General features: G+C 46.0%; 1 protein-coding gene and 1 long non-coding RNA gene across 11 annotated transcripts in view; one reads left to right on the forward strand and one right to left on the reverse strand.

Moving 5' to 3' along the window:
- Positions 1–4,047: 4,047 nt before the first annotated feature.
- Positions 4,048–9,824, reverse strand: LOC119870759. Its single transcript, XR_005353727.1, has 2 exons — positions 9,714–9,824; positions 4,048–7,215 (listed from the first exon to the last, which is right to left on the reverse strand). It is a non-coding gene; the product is annotated as an uncharacterized LOC119870759 (long non-coding RNA).
- Positions 8,053–17,149, forward strand: part of ARID1B (AT-rich interaction domain 1B) — a 435,055-nt gene continuing 425,958 nt past the window's right edge. For 8 of the 10 annotated variants that reach the window (XM_038526412.1, XM_038526413.1, XM_038526417.1 and 5 more), the window contains exon 1: positions 8,053–10,011. In XM_038526412.1, the coding sequence (XP_038382340.1) occupies positions 8,068–10,011 (1,944 nt within the window). In that variant the 5' untranslated portion in view covers positions 8,053–8,067. The remainder of the gene's footprint in view (positions 10,012–17,149) is intronic. The other 2 variants (XM_038526418.1, XM_038526421.1) reach the window with 1 other exon arrangement.

The following is a 17,149-nucleotide window of genomic DNA, read 5'->3' on the forward strand; positions in this document are numbered from 1 at the left end:
CTTGCTTCTCTGCTGTATCTACGTGAAGTGCAGGGCACAGTATAGACACAATACATGTTTAGCAATAGTAACTATAAAACTCAAAGCAGCTTAGAAGTGGCTGGGTTTGTTGATTTAAATACAACTATTTCTAAAAATAAATAAATAAATAAATACATACATACATACATGCAACTATTTCTGCCTGAGGTTTTCCCTTTTCTAGATTGATGCCCTATCCTTAGATAGGGAAGTGAGTGAGAAGAAGGGAGGGCATGCGTGTTGCTCTAAACACTGCCCTCACCCCAGGGCTTGCATCTCCTTTTCCTCCTTCAGGTATGCGAGGTGGCTGCCCCAAGGTTTGCAGCTGTGGAAAGGAGGCAGAAAGCCAAATCCACGCAAAACAAGGAGACTGCCTGGGCCTGGGCATGGCCATTTCCCAACCTGGGATCCTGTTTTCTTCCTGCACCTCCTTTCAAGGACTACAAATGATAGCCTTGGCCTCTGGCAAATAGAGACGATCAGGGGAGCCACACTGCACAATTCCAGGGAACAAACAGTCATACTGCACGAAGGCGTCCGTTAGATGGAGGGCAACAAGCATGGCACCCGCTGATGCTGTGCAAACAGGAGGCCCTGGGAAGGGGAAGTCTTGACTCACCTGGTTCATTTGTTTCAAAGAGTTTCTCAAGGATCATCTCAATCTCACAAATTCCTAGAAACGAGAGAAGGCTCTCAGGCCACAAAATCTTAGCACTGCATGGATTTTCAAAACTCTGCGCTGTCTCTAGGTCTGAGATTCCATGATGAGAAATGTTGGCTTATCTGAGCAGTGCAGGGGTAGGGAGGGCAGGGAGTGGTATAGAGAAAACTAGGGTAGGATAGAGGGACAGGAGTGGACTGGATGGTGGGGATACAAGCTGGGGTTCCCAGCTGCTTCATACACTGGGCCAGGAAGGGGTAGGTGGAGGAAAAAGTGGTGAGAGGGAAGGCCCTGAGCCTCCCATCACCTCACAAACACATCTGAACTATTACCAAGTCTTCCCATGCCTCTCCTCACCATCTGTCCCATGGAGGCCCACTGCAAGCATGCATTTATGCTTCATGTGAATTGGAAAAAAACATCCCATCCTCTAGTGGACTCAGTCCCGTGCCAGGACTCAATGAGTGGCAAGTAAGATTCTGGCTGGACTGCAGCCCTCACTCATCTCCTTGGCTGGTTGCCCTTGAGCAGTGAACAATCTGCACATTCTTAAGTGGGGGGACCCGTTGGGGTCAGTTCACTTATCTCCATCCCCATGGTCCCTCCTGTCTTTATCCAACTTCACCATCTCTCATCTCTCACTTGGACTGTGCTTCATCATGACAGATAACCCAGAGAGCCATTTACAGTCTCCAATTTCGCCTTTGGTGTTGTCGCCAAGTAAAGTTATACATTTATTCCTAGAGATACAATGACTAGATGAAAAGAGTTTCATCAAATTGTTTTTAAACTTGTAGTCTATCAACAGATCACTCGGCTGTAGGGCACTATGAATTAATTAAAAATGAGTCCTAGAATTATTCTAAGTGTAAAAAAGCGCATCAGGATATTGCATTGTGTTTTAGAGGCTGACTACATTACATTTAAAAAAATGTAAACATTAAGGGGTGCCTGGGTGGCTCAGTCGGTTGAGCGTCTGTCTGCCTTAGGCTTGGGTCATGATCCTGGGGTCCTGGGATCAAGCCCCGCGTCAGGCTCTCTACTCAACGGGGGGAGTTTGCTTCTCCCTCTCCCTCTGTCCCTGGTCATGTGTGCTCTCTCTCCCGCTTACTCGGTCTTTCAAAAAAATAAAACTTACAAAATTGTAAACATTAAAATAAATGCATTTTTATGATCCTTAGTATTTCTTCTTATCATAATCCATTGGGAGCCTAAAGAAATGAAGGTGGTCAAGCTTCCCCATCCTGAGAGGTGAGCCTGGACTTGAGACAGTCCCCTATTCCACATCCTTTCTGCTCTGGCTCCACCTCTTCCCAGCAGTCAGTGGGTTCTGTGACTGGATGCAGTCATGTCAGCCCACTGCTCACATGCTACACTTACTTAGAGCCCTGATCTTGGAGTACAAGCTCCGACCAACCTGGGCTGCCGGAACCTGCACAGAGGCACCCAGTCTGCTGTCTACCCCACTGGCCTCCTGGTGTCTGGGATGCCCTTTCCCTTCTTTCTCTGGTTTTCTCCCACCTTGCAGTTTTCAGCCCAAGCCATCTTTGCCCTGCCTTGGTCAGACTTCTTCGTTTACTGCCTTCCCATAACTCTGTATCTTTCCTCAGAGTGTGTTATCTCTGTGCAATGATAGGTTCATTAGTGTGATCACTTGTCTAGCAGGTTCACTCAATGTGGGAAGTCCCCCCTTTCCTTCTCTGCACCCCACCCCACTGCGATGGCTGCGGAGCTTAGCACTGGGCCCGTGCAGAGTAGGCACTTGGCAGTTACTTGCTGAATGAATGGGGCTGAGCCAAGAGGCCACCTTCCCAGCTGCTCCTTGTGAGTTACACTTTGGGAGGAGGGAAAACTTAACACACAGGTCCTTGAGAAAGCAGGTCACCAGCACCAGAGAGAAGTGTGGCTTGAGAGAGGAGACATCTGAGGGTCAGAGTAGATGTCAAGGATGGCCCATTGAATTTTAAGGCCTACAGCAACACACCACATGTGAAAATTTCCTTTAACTTAGGGAGAGAGGAAAAAAAAGATTTATGCTTAACAACTCGGATGTTTTTAGAGGAATGCACTGATAAGCAAATTTCTTAATGAAATTGTCATTTTGTGTAGGGATGCACATAACCACGTCCTTTGTCCCTTACCAGAACAATCAGGCAATTGTCAATAATTTACCCTTAAAGGTGCCCACTGACTGTCTTAATGGACTGGGGACAAAGCAATGGGTAGAATAAAAATCACACATGCATTGGGGCTCCTGGGTGGCTCAGTTACTTGAGTGTCCAACTCGTGGTTTCCACTCAGGTCATGATCTCTGGATAGCAGGGTTGCAGGATAGAGTCTGTGTGGGATTCAGCATTCAGTGAGGAGTCCGCTTGTCCCCCACGTCCCCCCTCTCAAACAAATAAAATTAAAAAATAATCACACATGTACTACATCAATGCACGAGTTGTTTGTAATTTATTGTGCTTGAAGAGTAGTTTTACTTTCTAAGTTTATGTGTACTATGAAGCAATTAATCACATATGAGAAAGACCCAGAAGGGCCTCAGAGAAGTCACTAAAATCTTTCTTTCCAGAAAATTAAGGTGTTTTGCTCTCCAAATGACTTACCTTTGTATTCTTGATTATTATACATGATCTCAAATAGGTTTACTTCTCAAGTAGTTACTTAAAAGAACTATAGTGGAGCTATCTATAAAGTGTCTTTATCCACACAGCAGGTTATCAGTGATAGAGGCCATACAGATGATTATGTGACATGACATAATTGTAGAAGGAGAGAGTATTGAAATGCACCTGTAGGTGCCCACCTGTAGGTGCCCAATAAGATTTTGATGGGAATAAAATGAAAGAAATGTCATCATGCACATATCTGTCTAAAAGTAACAGAAAATCTCTAATCTAGGCTGTAGTAAAAATATTTATTACACAGCATTCAAAATGTGGATGGTCAAATGTAAGACAAAAAGTACAACGTTCTAAAATGCCAATAAGGTGTTTTTAAATGTATTTCACTGAAGTTACTATGTTTTTAAGGACTTGGGAGAGAAATTGTTAGTACCTTAATGGTAAATTTGATTTAAGGTTCTGGAAGTCTAGCCCCAACAGTGGTGGGTTCCCAGTGTTATGTCTGAACTGTGCCAGATTGAGGATTAGGGCGAGGTGCCTGGCTGGTGGCTGCCAACAAGGCATAGCTGCAGGGAATGTTGTTGGGTGGGGAAGTCTGAGCTTGCTTCTTTATTAGCCAAACCCTCTATGATATTTCAGGGCAGCCTTGCGTTTGTCTCCCCTATTGAGGACAGGGCCAAGATAATAATAATTATCTTCTTATTCTCAAAGCATGTCACAAAGTAGGTTCAAGATAAATTTGTGAAATAAGTGTAGTTTATTCCCATCCAGGTTTATTATCCATGCTATACTGTTCTTACTAAGTACAATGGTGCTACTATCCGTCAGAGTCCCCAAATTTATTTAAAGTATTTTTGCCTAGATTTTTTCTCAAATTCTAATTGAAAAGAAATTCTAATTGTTTGCCTCCTAAACTTTTGGACCACTGTTAATTTGCATAGTTGTTTCAAATCAAATGCTATGTCCCATATCTTGCGTTTACTCAGTTATTCACTGCTAACATCTAAATCAGAGAAGTGAAAAGGACAATTGTTTAGTGCTTTTTAAAGTCCCTGCCCAAGATCAGTAGGGAAATCCCATTAGCTCCATTCATCGCATTTCTCATAAATCTAAAAGGAAAGCAAGTATCCAAAGCCTTATTCTCTAATAGTTCTTATTTGTAAAACCTTGACAGGACTTAATTCTAAATTGCTTCCAAATTACATAAAGAATACTGAGGAATATGATGGTTAGTGAATCGTGATAGTTTCAGTTATCGAATAAATAACCAGAATAGTAAAAGGGGACTAATCTGAAAGCAAACAGAATGATGGGCTACGACGACGATGAGGCAAAAAGAACAGAGCTGTGGCATTCTTCAACTACCATCTGGCTCAATCCTCTTGAAGTGGGCAAGTTGAAGAGTCTTTTATTCGGAGCCCAAAACTTCTTCAAAAGGAGTATTTAAATATTAGTATTTTCATATAGTTAAAAAAAAAAAAACCCAAACCCAAAACAAACCAAACCTTTTTGTCGCCAAAATGGAGTGTTTAAGAAAATAACGGGTAATCTTCTGGCTAAACAGGAGGGCTCAGGGCAAGCCGTGGGTGGGACGGTGGCGGCAGGGGCACGGTGGCCATTTGCCAGCTTTCGGGTCTTCACCTCCGTTGGTTTGCGGTCGGAGTGACTTATTAAAGTTGTCATCATTGTTTGAAATTACACAAGAGGTGTAAAAATAAGGACTTCATCGGGAAAAATGTACCTGTTACTTTCTGAAGGGCCTTATTTCATCAAAGGAAACAATATTGGTAGCGTGGCCATATAGGATAATTGAGGCAAGTGATACAACAGAATTATCACCTCTGGTTCAAACTGTGCTTTTTTTGTGAAATGTGAACCTGTTTCATCACTTTCTAACAGACCCCTGACAGTCCCTGTTTTTGTCTATGAAGCCATGGATTTTTAAATGAAACTCTGAGAGGCTTTTATTTTGTTTTCTTGAGAAGGTGTGTTTAAAAACTGTAAGTTGAATGAATAGGAGCCCACTACTTATCTTCAGCAAGGGTGCTTTAAAAAAGGTATTTTAGCATTCTCTGTGGTTTAAAAGACAAAACCAAGTCCTGCCGGCTTTGTGTTGTGCTTCTCTTTACAGACTGCAGTGCCTTCTGTCTGCTTTAGGGTGTGGCATCTGCCATTGGGGAGGAGAAACTGGCATGTGTCGCCTTTTATAGCAGGCTGATTTCATTGTGCTGGGGGCCTCTATTTCATAGCCTCTTGGTTCCAATCTTCTACTTGACTTGCTGAAACAAATGGAATTAAAAGAGATCTTGACATATATTTTTTTTCTAGTTCCATGATTTTTCTATATGAAAAATATTTCTAAGAAAAAGGCCAGAGAGCTAAACTTGGGTGACTCATGTTTCCCTCTCAGGATTAGTTGTGAAAATAAGCCACAAGATATGGCTACACCTGTTTAAATTGACTTTGACGTATTTTATCAATTTGGATAAATGCTTTCGTGTGACTGTATTATGTATATGTTTAGTTTGGGTCTAAATGTCTAAAAGCATAAATGTGTAGCTGATTTTAGAATATATGTGTTCACACACGAAACAGACATGTATTTATAGTTGCATATGAAAAACTTTAAAAATTCAACTTTTGTGGTGTACTGTGTATAATCAGTACGTATTTGAATGTATAAAGGGGGAAAATCCAGGAGAAAGTGTCAAAAAGGCACACTAACAAAGATGTAGTATTCTCTTGGCAAAAACTGATGAATGATTTGGCATGAATTCATCTTACAGTTCTGTTAGTCTCTCTTACACACAATGATATAACCCCTGTTTTCCAGCTGTTCGCATGGAATTGCGATTTGTTGTTTGTACACTCTATAATGACCCTTGGGTGTGCACCTGATTCCCCTCCCCCACCAATTAGCCACCAGTTTTTCCCAGCCATCGTTTTCTATTTAGTCATTAACATATTTGCACTTGTGCAAGCAAATAAAAATAACCGCTGCAGTAGAAATAAACTAAAACGATCTTTATAAAAAGCTGAGGGATGAAGGGACTTTAGAAAACTATGTTCTCCCACATGTATCCTTTCAGTTAGTGTGACCTCTTGGAAAGTTCTGGTTTCAAATGCTTTCTCTCCGTGGAAACGAGTTCCACACTAGTACAAGTGAGGCACTGCTTAGGTTCAGAAGGCCTGCTTGAAGATATCCACGAGGTTACCAGGTGATGAATTCACAATAACAAAAACACTTAAAACACCCTAAAGTGACAGAAGAGTAGGGTATTCTTAAAGGAACACGGTCCGAAACATTTCTGCTCTAGGGCTAGATCTGACCCATCTCCATTACTACTGATCTTCTATTTATTGGGCATAACACGTATTTCTTTTAGTTTTGTTTCACATTGCTTAGAGATGAACTCCTATCCAGAGGGTTAATTGTGCACATTAACCTCTGAAATATGATGAAAGGCGTCGTACAGATTTATGAAGACACGAGATAAACTTCAGCTGTCCCTATTATGGCACCGATAGTTAAATTTCCATGTGCAAGCTGGAGCATAGCACACACCGGTCTACTTATTCGAAGACTTTCCCTTTAGAGAGAGGATAGAGAGAGACAAGCGCCTGTCGTTAAGAAAAATGCTCCTCTGGGAATACTTTTGCGTCTGTAGGCACTGCTAAGCCTACAGGCATACAGAAGGTGCCTGGAAAGAAGAGTTACGTAAACGTCCTCTTTGGGGCAGGTGCGGTCCGTCTCCGCACTTCCTGGGCGCTTGCTGTGTCCAGGACACGCACTCCCCGAACCCACGCGGCCGACCTTCCCCGAAACTCTTTCCTCCTCTCGCAAGTTTTGGAGAAGTTGTGGGAATTACACCGATGGCCCCAAATCGAGGCAGAGCGGCTAACGTTCTGGGGGAAAAAAAAAAAAAATTACATAACTCCTGGGAGAGGCAGTGCTGCTTTTTTTTTTTTTTTTTCCTTTTGCACGGATCGCCCAAACATTTTGCTCCTCCGAACCCCGGAGGCCAACCGACAACTTTGTCCCCCAGCCCTTCTCCCTCTTTTGTCTGCTCGTCAGACTCGTTTTCCACCTTTGTATCGTTCCTTTTAGACGTGAAAACAAACACGCGAACGGCCGGTTGGCAAGGAGACGGGGCGCGAGGGGAGAAAGCGCAGCCCGCCGCCGCCCCAGGCCGCCCCAGCCCAGCCCGCCCTGCCCAGCCCAGCCCTGCCCTGCCCTGCCCGGGGCGGCGGTGCGCGGGGCGCGGGGCGGCGGGCGGCGGGCGGCGGGGCGGCCGGGGGCCCGCGAGGCTGCGCCCGGCGGCGGCGGCGGCGGCGGCGGCGGCGGCGGCGGCGGGGGGCGGCCCGCGCCGAGTCCAGTCCGCGTTTTGCGAGTGCACGCGAGCAATCAGACAGAAGTGGATAATAGTTGCTCGGGCTCGCTCGGCTCCCTCGCATGCCGGCCTGGGCCCGACAGGCTCAGTCAGTCGTGTATTTACCCATATCCGGGTTAGAGAGGAAAAGAGAAAAGTTTCATTTAAACCTGAACTAAAAACTTTGACCATGAAATCACACAGCGGGAGCAGGCCCAGACCGTAAGGCGTGACGCCCGGTTCGGCTCCGGCGGGGCCTGCGGAGGGGGAGGGGGCCGCTCGCCTCCCGTCGGGGCGTGTGGATGCGCACAGGAGGGGCCGCCGACTAAAAAGTGGGTTTTATTGTCTCCCCCCGCCCCCCGCCCGGCCTCGCCACGCCGCGGCGATCATGGCCGCGCGGGCAGCAGCGGCGGCGGCGGCGGCGGCGGCGGCGGCGCGGGCGCGGACGGGCAGCGGCGAGCGGCGGGCGCCCCCCGGGCCGCGGCCGGCGCCCGGGGCCCGGGACCTGGAGGCGGGGGCGCGCGGCGCGGCGGCGGCGGCGGCGGCGGCGGCGGCGGCGGCACCGGGACCCATGCTGGGGGGCGGCGGCGACGGCGGCGGCCTGCATAGTGTGCACCACCACCCCCTGCACCCCCGTCACGACCTGAACATGGCCCATAACGCGAGCACGGCGGCCGCCGCCGCCAGCTCTCACAGCGCCAAGAGCGGCGGCTCCGAGGCGGCTCTCAAGGAGGGTGGAAGCGCCGCCGCGCTGTCCTCCTCCTCCTCCGCGGCGGCGGCGGCGGCGGCGGCGGCGGCGGCGGCGGCGTCCTCCTCTTCCTCCTCGTCGGGCCCGGGCTCGGCCATGGAGACGGGGCTGCTCCCCAACCACAAACTGAAAACCGTTGGCGAAGCCCCCGCCGCAGCGCCCCACCAGCAGCACCACCACCACCACCATGCCCACCACCACCACCACCATGCCCACCACCTCCACCACCACCACCACGCACTACAGCAGCAGCTAAACCAGTTCCAGCAGCAGCAGCAGCAGCAGCAACAGCAGCAGCAGCAACAGCAGCAGCAGCAGCAGCAGCAACATCCCATTTCCAACAACAACAGCCTCGGCGGCGCGGGCGGCGGCGCGGCTCAGCCCGGTCCCGACATGGAGCAGCCGCAACATGGAGGCGCCAAGGACAGTGCCGCGGGCAGCCAGGCCGACCCCCCGGGCCAGCCTCTGCTGAGCAAGCCGGGCGACGAGGACGACGCGCCGCCCAAGATGGGGGAGCCGGCGGGCGGCCGGTTCGAGCACCCGGGCCTGGGCGCCCTGGGCGCGCAGCAGCCGCCGATCGCCGTGCCCGGGGGCGGCGGCGGCGGCGGCGGCGGCGGCGGCGGCAGCGGCGGCGGCGGCGGCGGCGGCAGCGGCGGCGGCGGCGGTGGCGGCCCCGCGGCCGTCTCGGAGTTTAATAATTACTATGGCAGCGCTGCCCCTGCTAGCGGCGGCCCCGGCGGCCGCACTGGGCCTTGCTTTGATCAACATGGCGGACAACAAAGCCCCGGGATGGGGATGATGCATTCCGCCCCAGCCGCCGCCGGAGCCCCCAACAGCATGGACCCCCTGCAGAACTCCCACGAAGGGTACCCCAACAGCCAGTACAACCATTATCCGGGCTACAGCCGGCCCAGCGCGGGCGGCGGCGGCGGCGGCGGCGGAGGAGGAGGAGGAGGAGGCAGCGGAGGAGGAGGAGGAGGAGGAGGAGGAGGAGGAGGAGGAGGAGCAGGAGCGGGAGCTGTGGCGGCGGCGGCCGCGGCGGCGGCAGCAGCAGCAGGAGGCGGCGGCGGCGGCGGCGGCGGCGGCTATGGGGGCTCGTCCTCGGGGTACGGGGTGCTGAGCTCCCCCCGGCAGCAGGGCGGCGGCATGATGATGGGCCCCGGGGGCGGCGGGGCCGCGAGCCTCAGCAAGGCGGCCGCCGGCGCGGCGGCTGGGGGCTTCCAGCGCTTCGCCGGGCAGAACCAGCACCCGTCGGGGGCCACCCCGACCCTCAACCAGCTGCTCACCTCGCCCAGCCCCATGATGAGGAGCTACGGCGGCAGCTACCCCGACTACAGCAGCCCCAGCGCGCCGCCGCCGCCGCCGCCGTCGCAGCCCCAGTCCCAGGCGGCGGCGGCGGCGGCGGCGGCGGCGGCGGCGGCGGGGGCGGCGGCGGGCGGCCAGCAGGCGGCCGCGGGCATGGGCTTGGGCAAGGACATGGGCGCCCAGTACGCCGCTGCCAGCCCGGCCTGGGCGGCCGCGCAACAAAGGAGCCACCCGGCGATGAGCCCCGGCACCCCCGGCCCGGCCATGGGCAGATCCCAGGTAACCCCCGCGCCGGCCGGGCCTGCTTCCGCCGCGGCGGCCTCGCCGCGCGCCTCGAGCCCGACTTTCTTTCTTTCCGCGTACTTTTTCCGCGTCTTCTGCCGGGGGGGAGGCGGGGGCGAGGCGCCCAAAGCCATTTTAACTCGCGGCTGCCTCCCTCGGAGGCTGGGCGGCGCGCGGCGCCCGAGTGCGCGGCGCGGGGCCCGGGGGCCCGGGGGCCCGGGGAGAGGGTCGCGCCGAGGCCCGGGACGCCCGCCGGGACGCGCGGCCGCCCACCCCCCCCCCCCCCCGCCCCGGGCGCGGAGCCCCGCGCGGAGCCGTGCGCGGAGCCGGGGATTGCGCGCCCAGGACGCGGCGTGGGCGCCGGGGGCGGCCCGGGCGGCTTCGGTAACCAGATCGGCGCTCCCGGCCCGCCGGGTCGAGGGAGGAATATTGACCCCGTCTCCTCGGTGAGCGCCCACGACCAGCTTTAACTGGGAAAAGAACGAGGAACTTTGTCCTACCTCCAGCCACACCGCGTTCCCTCTTAACCTGCAAGGTGAAGGCAGAGGGGGGAGGAAAGAGAAAAAAAGAAAGAAAGAAAGAAAGAAAAAAAAAGGTTAGCTTTGTGGCCACCGAGGGTGTTTTTCGTAGTTGTGCCCGGCTATTCGGAGATACTCGATGCGAGCTTTGAGTTTGAGTGCTTCGTAGCAAAAATAACACCCCGGTTTACAACGACGTGGAGGTGAGAGAGGTTCTAAAATTAATCGATTCATTCCCGAGAATAGCCAGGAAATCCATTATTTTTGGCTTCCAGGCTGCTCGAAAGGAGTCACCTTCGACAGGATAGGCTGTGCTAATGGAACGCATTCCGGTTAAATGGGACTTATTTTGATCTCGGATCAGGCATACATTTTATTCGGCGAGTCCAGGAAAATAGCAGACCCGTGAAAATGGATCTTTTTGGATCAGATTTATTTGGGTTTTCTTTGATTTGCTGTCCCCCAGGTCCTACAGCGTTATTAGGAAGTGTCCTGCACCCTTGCTGTTTCTTGCTCGTAGGCTGAGCCTAAAGACTGACTTGATCTCCTTTGCAAGGTTTGGAATTTGAATTGTGGAGGTAAACTGGCTGTAATAGTCTCCAGACAGCTGCCTCTGAGTTGACATCTAATCTGCCATCTGATTGGCTCCCCTCTCACCATTGGGCATTTAGCACTGCTGATGTAAATAGAAGTGCTGAGCAGTACAGTCACAAAAATTCTTGCCACAAATAATAACTGAGCTCTATTACAAGCAGATGTAAGGTGGAATATTATTTGAAGCTTAAGTTATTACGAATCATAGTTATTAATAAGAGGATTAAATACTGAAAACATGATGCTGGTGTCCAGCAGATTGGGCTTTTTTACAAAATTCCAGGTCTTTGACAGTCTTAACGTGGACACAGCAGATATCACGGACTTTGATTGTAAGATGAGAATACGGCAATTGAAAAGCAATTAAACCAAAGATTTTACCGATTCTTGGATTCGTAAAGCTTTGATGAAAGCTTCCTTTACAGATTAAACTCTGCAAACAATGGGTTGTCAGCACGACGCAGTCTAAAATAAAAAATTAAAACGTTTAAAAATTCCCAGGTTCTGATATGCGGCGGTCTCTTTTAGTGATACTTAATTAGCTTTGTAACAAGATGAGAGCTGTGTTTCTAGTAACGTGTGTTTCAACCATTCCGATCGTTTAAAGATGTTTGTAGATGAGAAGTTTCAAATTGATGTGATATTCAGAAGTCAGGAAGTGAGGAAACTAATTCTGCAGACAATAATCAAAGGGGAAAAATGGATAATCTCGAGAAATACTAAAAATTATTTTACATTTGCTTCTGATTTGGAAATATAGAAATGCTCTAGGAATTTTTTTCTTTTTAATTTTGTTAGGTTTGGTGATATGAGCCTTATTTGAAGTGCTCACACATGTGTTAGGGAAACTATCACATGCAAGCTGTGCTGGGTGTGTTTATTCCAAATAATCTTTCTTTCTTAGACGTCTTAAATGCTGTGAAAGCTTTTAAAATTCTGATTTGTTAGAAAGGAATTAACAGTGGTTGTAATCTGTGTTTTTACGCAGACTAATTTATTTTAGGAAGGTGCATTTTAATAATAATCATGTCTTAGAGGAGAGATGTGTCAGAGTGGATACAGGACTGAATTTAACAGATAATCATGTGAATCCCCAGCTGAGGACATTAGTGTCCACTGCTTTTAAATCTTTAGTTACTGGAGTTGTACTTTTAATGAAAATAGATTTTCCTACTCTTGATAGAAAATTTGTAGTATGACTTTTTAACTTTGATTCACACAAGACGCAGAAGCCTTGTGCAAATAAACCGATGTAATTAATTTTAAAAAGATTTATTTTGTCAGCTTGCTTTTAAAGGAATAGTTTGAGATTCACATCTTTGTACACTAGAACGGAAGGATGATAGAGGCAGATGTAGGTAGGTCCTTGTTACTTTTAAGTGTTATTTCTTAATGGTACCAATCATTTTAAGTATTTTGATGTTTTGGAATGAGAGTGAATCCATTATGTCCTCAGTGTGACCCTTGGGAATAGCTTTTTTATTTTTGAGGGGGAAGAAGAAAAATGCTGGGCATATGACCTAGATTCACAGATTTCTTTTAGGTACTCTGCCGTGTAATGTGTGGAATGTGTCTTTTTTATATTTTTCCGTTTTGGAAGGCTCATATTTATTTAGTATTTGTTATGATTATGATAAATAGTTATTTGTCCAAAATATTAAATTACTATGTAATTATAGGTCATAAAGTACTATTAAATCATGTTGTTAAATGATGAAATTTTCTTGTGGCTTTAGCACATTTAGTTTCATTTTTGGTTTTAGGAATGGTTTATATTGGGTGGCAAACGTTTGTGTAATTGGAAGCAAAACATGTATGTATTGTATTGGGGGCATCTTTCTGAAAAGTGAAATAAGCCATTTTATGATAGTTTGTTACTGGGTTTTTGTAAGATAAAGTATTTGGAGAGAGTAGTCTCAAAAGGAATACTGAGGTCTACTCACGTAACCAGGATTTTGTAATGTCCACATTTGTGCTGAATTCCATTAATGCTATTTTAACCTTAGTTTTATAGAATATAATGCAGCGTAATAAAAAGAGCCTTATTTACCATTAAAAGAAGTGACTAGCTGGCTTACAAAGCAGGAAGTTACAGACTGGTTCCTGATTACCTTAAAATTTGTATAAGATATATTATAGCATCACATCGTTCCCCACTTCCCTCCCAATGAAATTTTACCCTATCTGATGTTTTAAATCTTGTAAAGAAATTACTGTGCTCTAAATTGATATATTTGCTGAGATCTTGCTGGCTGGCTGGCTGGCTGCTCTGTCGTCAGAGAAGGTGGAATTGGCAGCTGTGGTCATAGAATAGGCCTATCCTTGAAGAAAAAAAAAAACGAAAATATAACAAAAATGTTTACAGTTTTCTGCTTTCTTAGGTTACCTGGAATGAAATTATGCATGGCTTAAAATTGTTTTCTTTGGATATTCTCATTTCTGTTTACTTACTTTGGATGATTTAAAAAAAAGTGATAACTACTCTTTAAGACAGCTATCACTTATTGTTTATATTAACACAAAATTGGTAAGTGTATTCCAGGGAACGTCATATTTTTTACCTTGGGTCTATACTGAAAAACCTTAATTTCCGTTTTTTCTTTGGTTTTGCTTTTTATTTATATCTAGGAATGAATTTTTGGCAGGGCTTTTTCTACTTGTACCATTATCCCCGGCATCATATTGTATCAGAAGTATCACAAGTATGTTGTGGAGATGGAAATAATCCAAGTCACCCTTTGACACTTATACTACTGTACTTTCCTTCTAAATGTCATCTTCTTTCATTAGAATTGAGAGAATAATATCTTCTCTCTGGTATAAACATAGTATTGATTTTGGTTTGAGAACCAATTCTAAAAACGTAAAAGAGTATAGAGGAAGACTCATAAATTCATTTGGTAGTTTTACCAGACGCATATTTTAAAGAAAACAGGTATAGGAGAATGGGGTTGAGTTTTCAGTTCTATTTCTTATTAATGGACTTTGTTACTTTATAATTTGGGGCAGAATTTATTTAAAAAAAAGGCTTCTGATGTAATAGGAACTTATTTCTGTAGGATAAATACCAATATGACAGGCAAACTGAAAAGGTGATCATTTCGTTTATTTATACCCTGTTCTGTCCTGGGAAGAGAGTGGTTTGATTTAAAATTTGTTGGGGGGGGGGTGGTCTCTCTGAAATTTTGTTACTTATTTTGAAGATTGATTTGGGCATGTAATTTTGGATGTATTGCATTGGGAACTATATTAGCTTTTTGCCCAGTGTCCAAAATTTAGAGGCTTTTCTCACTATAAGACTTGACACTGCTCAGTTAATGGATCTTGTGTACTTTGATCCATCATTGAGGAAAAGGAACTAATAATTCACTTGTGTCCCTTTCATTTTGGCTTATGTGTAGATTTGTAAATTTGAGGGTTATATTTATATTTGAGAGAACTATTGTGTATCACTTAAGGCAACATATTTATGGAGGCTCACGAGGAATGTTAATAAAACTCAAATTCTATTATTTTTTTGAATTAATTAAATTTTCAAAATGGATGTTACAAAATTTTTATGATATTTTATAATGCTCTTTATAATATATGGGCCACTTCCACATCTTAGGCTTTTTTGGAATTGGATCGTTGTTGGTCTCTGGCCTTTTCTGAGGTGTTCTTCATCAGATTTGTGTAGATGCTCTGTGGATGTGTAAAGTAGAGCCACATACTCGCTCTATGTGTGTGTGTGTATGTGTGTGCATGCATGCACAGGCACTTGAGGCTGAGGGATCCCTGTTTGACTTCTCTGTGTGTGCAGGGAGAAGTATCAGGCACAGCTGCTTATCCTCCAAGGATGTATATATTTATCATAGATGTAGAACTATTACACAATATTGCTCTTTACCATTTGGAGGCTATTTGTGCAAGGCTAGGTGGCTTCTTTTGGTTTCATTGGGTGATTGAGTAGATTAATTTTGATCTAAAAACTCTATACCTTAATGACTTTTTCTCAGAATTTTGATAAAAAGAAGGTGATACAGGTATTGGTACTGAGGTATCATTAAGTATCCACTTATTTTGCTTTATGCTAACGAAGGAATGAGTAGAATTGTTGATACGAGCATACCTGTAGTTTTAACTTAACACTTCACACTAATTGAGTGACTGAGTGACTTTATCAGAGTAAAAGATAGGTTTCCACAGTAAGTTTTCAGCAAACATGTTCTATTTTTCAAAGGCTTTAACGTGGAGTAATTCTAAGAAAACTATTTCCTTAGATTTACTTATTTGAATGGGATCCAATAGGCAGTTTTCAGACCCACTTCTGAATGGATCAGTGCCAAGAATATTAGAAGGCTACTGAGTGTGACAGATGAACTAATGATGAAATTAATTTGTTCCTTGAGTGATATTTATTGCTAGGAAAGAGACCAAAGCTCTAAATCTTAAGCATATCCGGTTTACCCATAGACACTCTTATTTTAGGTAGGTGGCAGCAGAATCTGGACTAGATTTGTCGTATTGAGGCATTCCTTTTGAATTGAATGAGATTTAGCTTTTGCTCATCATCTTCTGTAGGATGCCCTTCTCAATGTCTTGTTTGGGCCTTGACGAAAGATGAAACTTGAGAATCAGGCAAGTTATGTACTAGGTAGCTCGGGAAGGGAAGCCATATTTGATGAAATCCAGAAGAAAATCTTAGGCCACATTTTTAAGAATATGAGATGCTAAAAAATTATATGTATATTTTTGTTGTGATAAAATATACAGAAGATAAAATATACTGTTTAACCATTTTTAGGTGTGCAGTTCAGTGCCACTCATGTTGTGCAGCCATCATTGCATCCATTTCCAGAACTTTTCATCTTCCCAACTGAAATAAAACGCGTCATGTCAAACTTCCACATTGTTAGTTATTAATGCATATTGTAAGCGAAATAATCTTCATTTTGGAGCCATTAATCTTGCTGCTTCATAGTTTGTTAGTAAATCCTTTCTCAGATGTTCCCTAGCAGCACTAATGCGTGTGTGTGTGTGTGTGTGTGTGTGTGTGTGTGTGTTTACTCCACTACTTCCTCCCAGTTCTGATTTGGGGGTGATCTTCCCAGGTTTTGTCTGTTTGGAAATGTGTTTTGTGTAGGTTAGTTGTTTCATTGTCAGGTCATTAAAAGTTTAAAAGCAGCTTTTTGAAGACTTTCTGTTTAAAGGTTTTGGGATACTTTGTTGAGAGAAGCCTGGTATATTTGGTTAGATAATAGGACATGAAAATGAACTGTTAGCAGGATTTTTCCCCTTTATTTCTCTCACCTTTTACATGTTAGCCTATTTTTTAAATTACTGGTTTTATCTTTCTACTATTAGTGAAAATTATTTACAATGATCATTTTTTTCCAGTTGTGTTATAAGTTTTGGGCCATCCCAGCCTACCAGGCCTGAGCAAACAATAAATGCATGTGTTGCTGTGTCTTTTTCCATAGTGTTCTGTGCCCCAAATTTGTGCTCCCCCCTTAAGTTTTTAATTTTGTAGTCTTTTGCAAAACTGTAGAAATAAATTTGTATGTGGAAAAATTCCTAAATTAAGATGATTGGTCTTTTAATTAAATTTATAGGCAGCTGGTTAGTCTTACGAACAGGCTTTTTTTGTGTGTAAAATCTGGAATTGTATTTTAGTTGCTATTGATGCTGGTATGTTGTTACATCTTTAGACAATCAGTTGTGTACATTAATACTGAGTTCCACAGAGGACACAGAAATTGAGCTTTAAGACTGTGTACTTGGAAATAATGATTTCTTAAAGTGTAAACATTTAGCATTTGTGTATGCTAGGAGATGTATGTTAGATAAGTATCTACTCTGGATGATCAGTTGGCAAATATTTATTAAGCACCCATTTTCTTCATCAGTCCTGTGCTGGACACTGACGGTAGCTAGGGTCTGGGGATTGCTGCCGCTCCTGTGTGTGGTTCAGGGAGACGTACTGCCAAAGCCTGCTCCCACTGAACCTGGGCATGGCATTTTTGGCATTGTCGACTTAGAAC

This window comes from Canis lupus, chromosome 1 (assembly GCF_011100685.1).
Source record: "Canis lupus familiaris isolate Mischka breed German Shepherd chromosome 1, alternate assembly UU_Cfam_GSD_1.0, whole genome shotgun sequence".
NCBI lineage: Eukaryota > Metazoa > Chordata > Mammalia > Carnivora > Canidae > Canis > Canis lupus.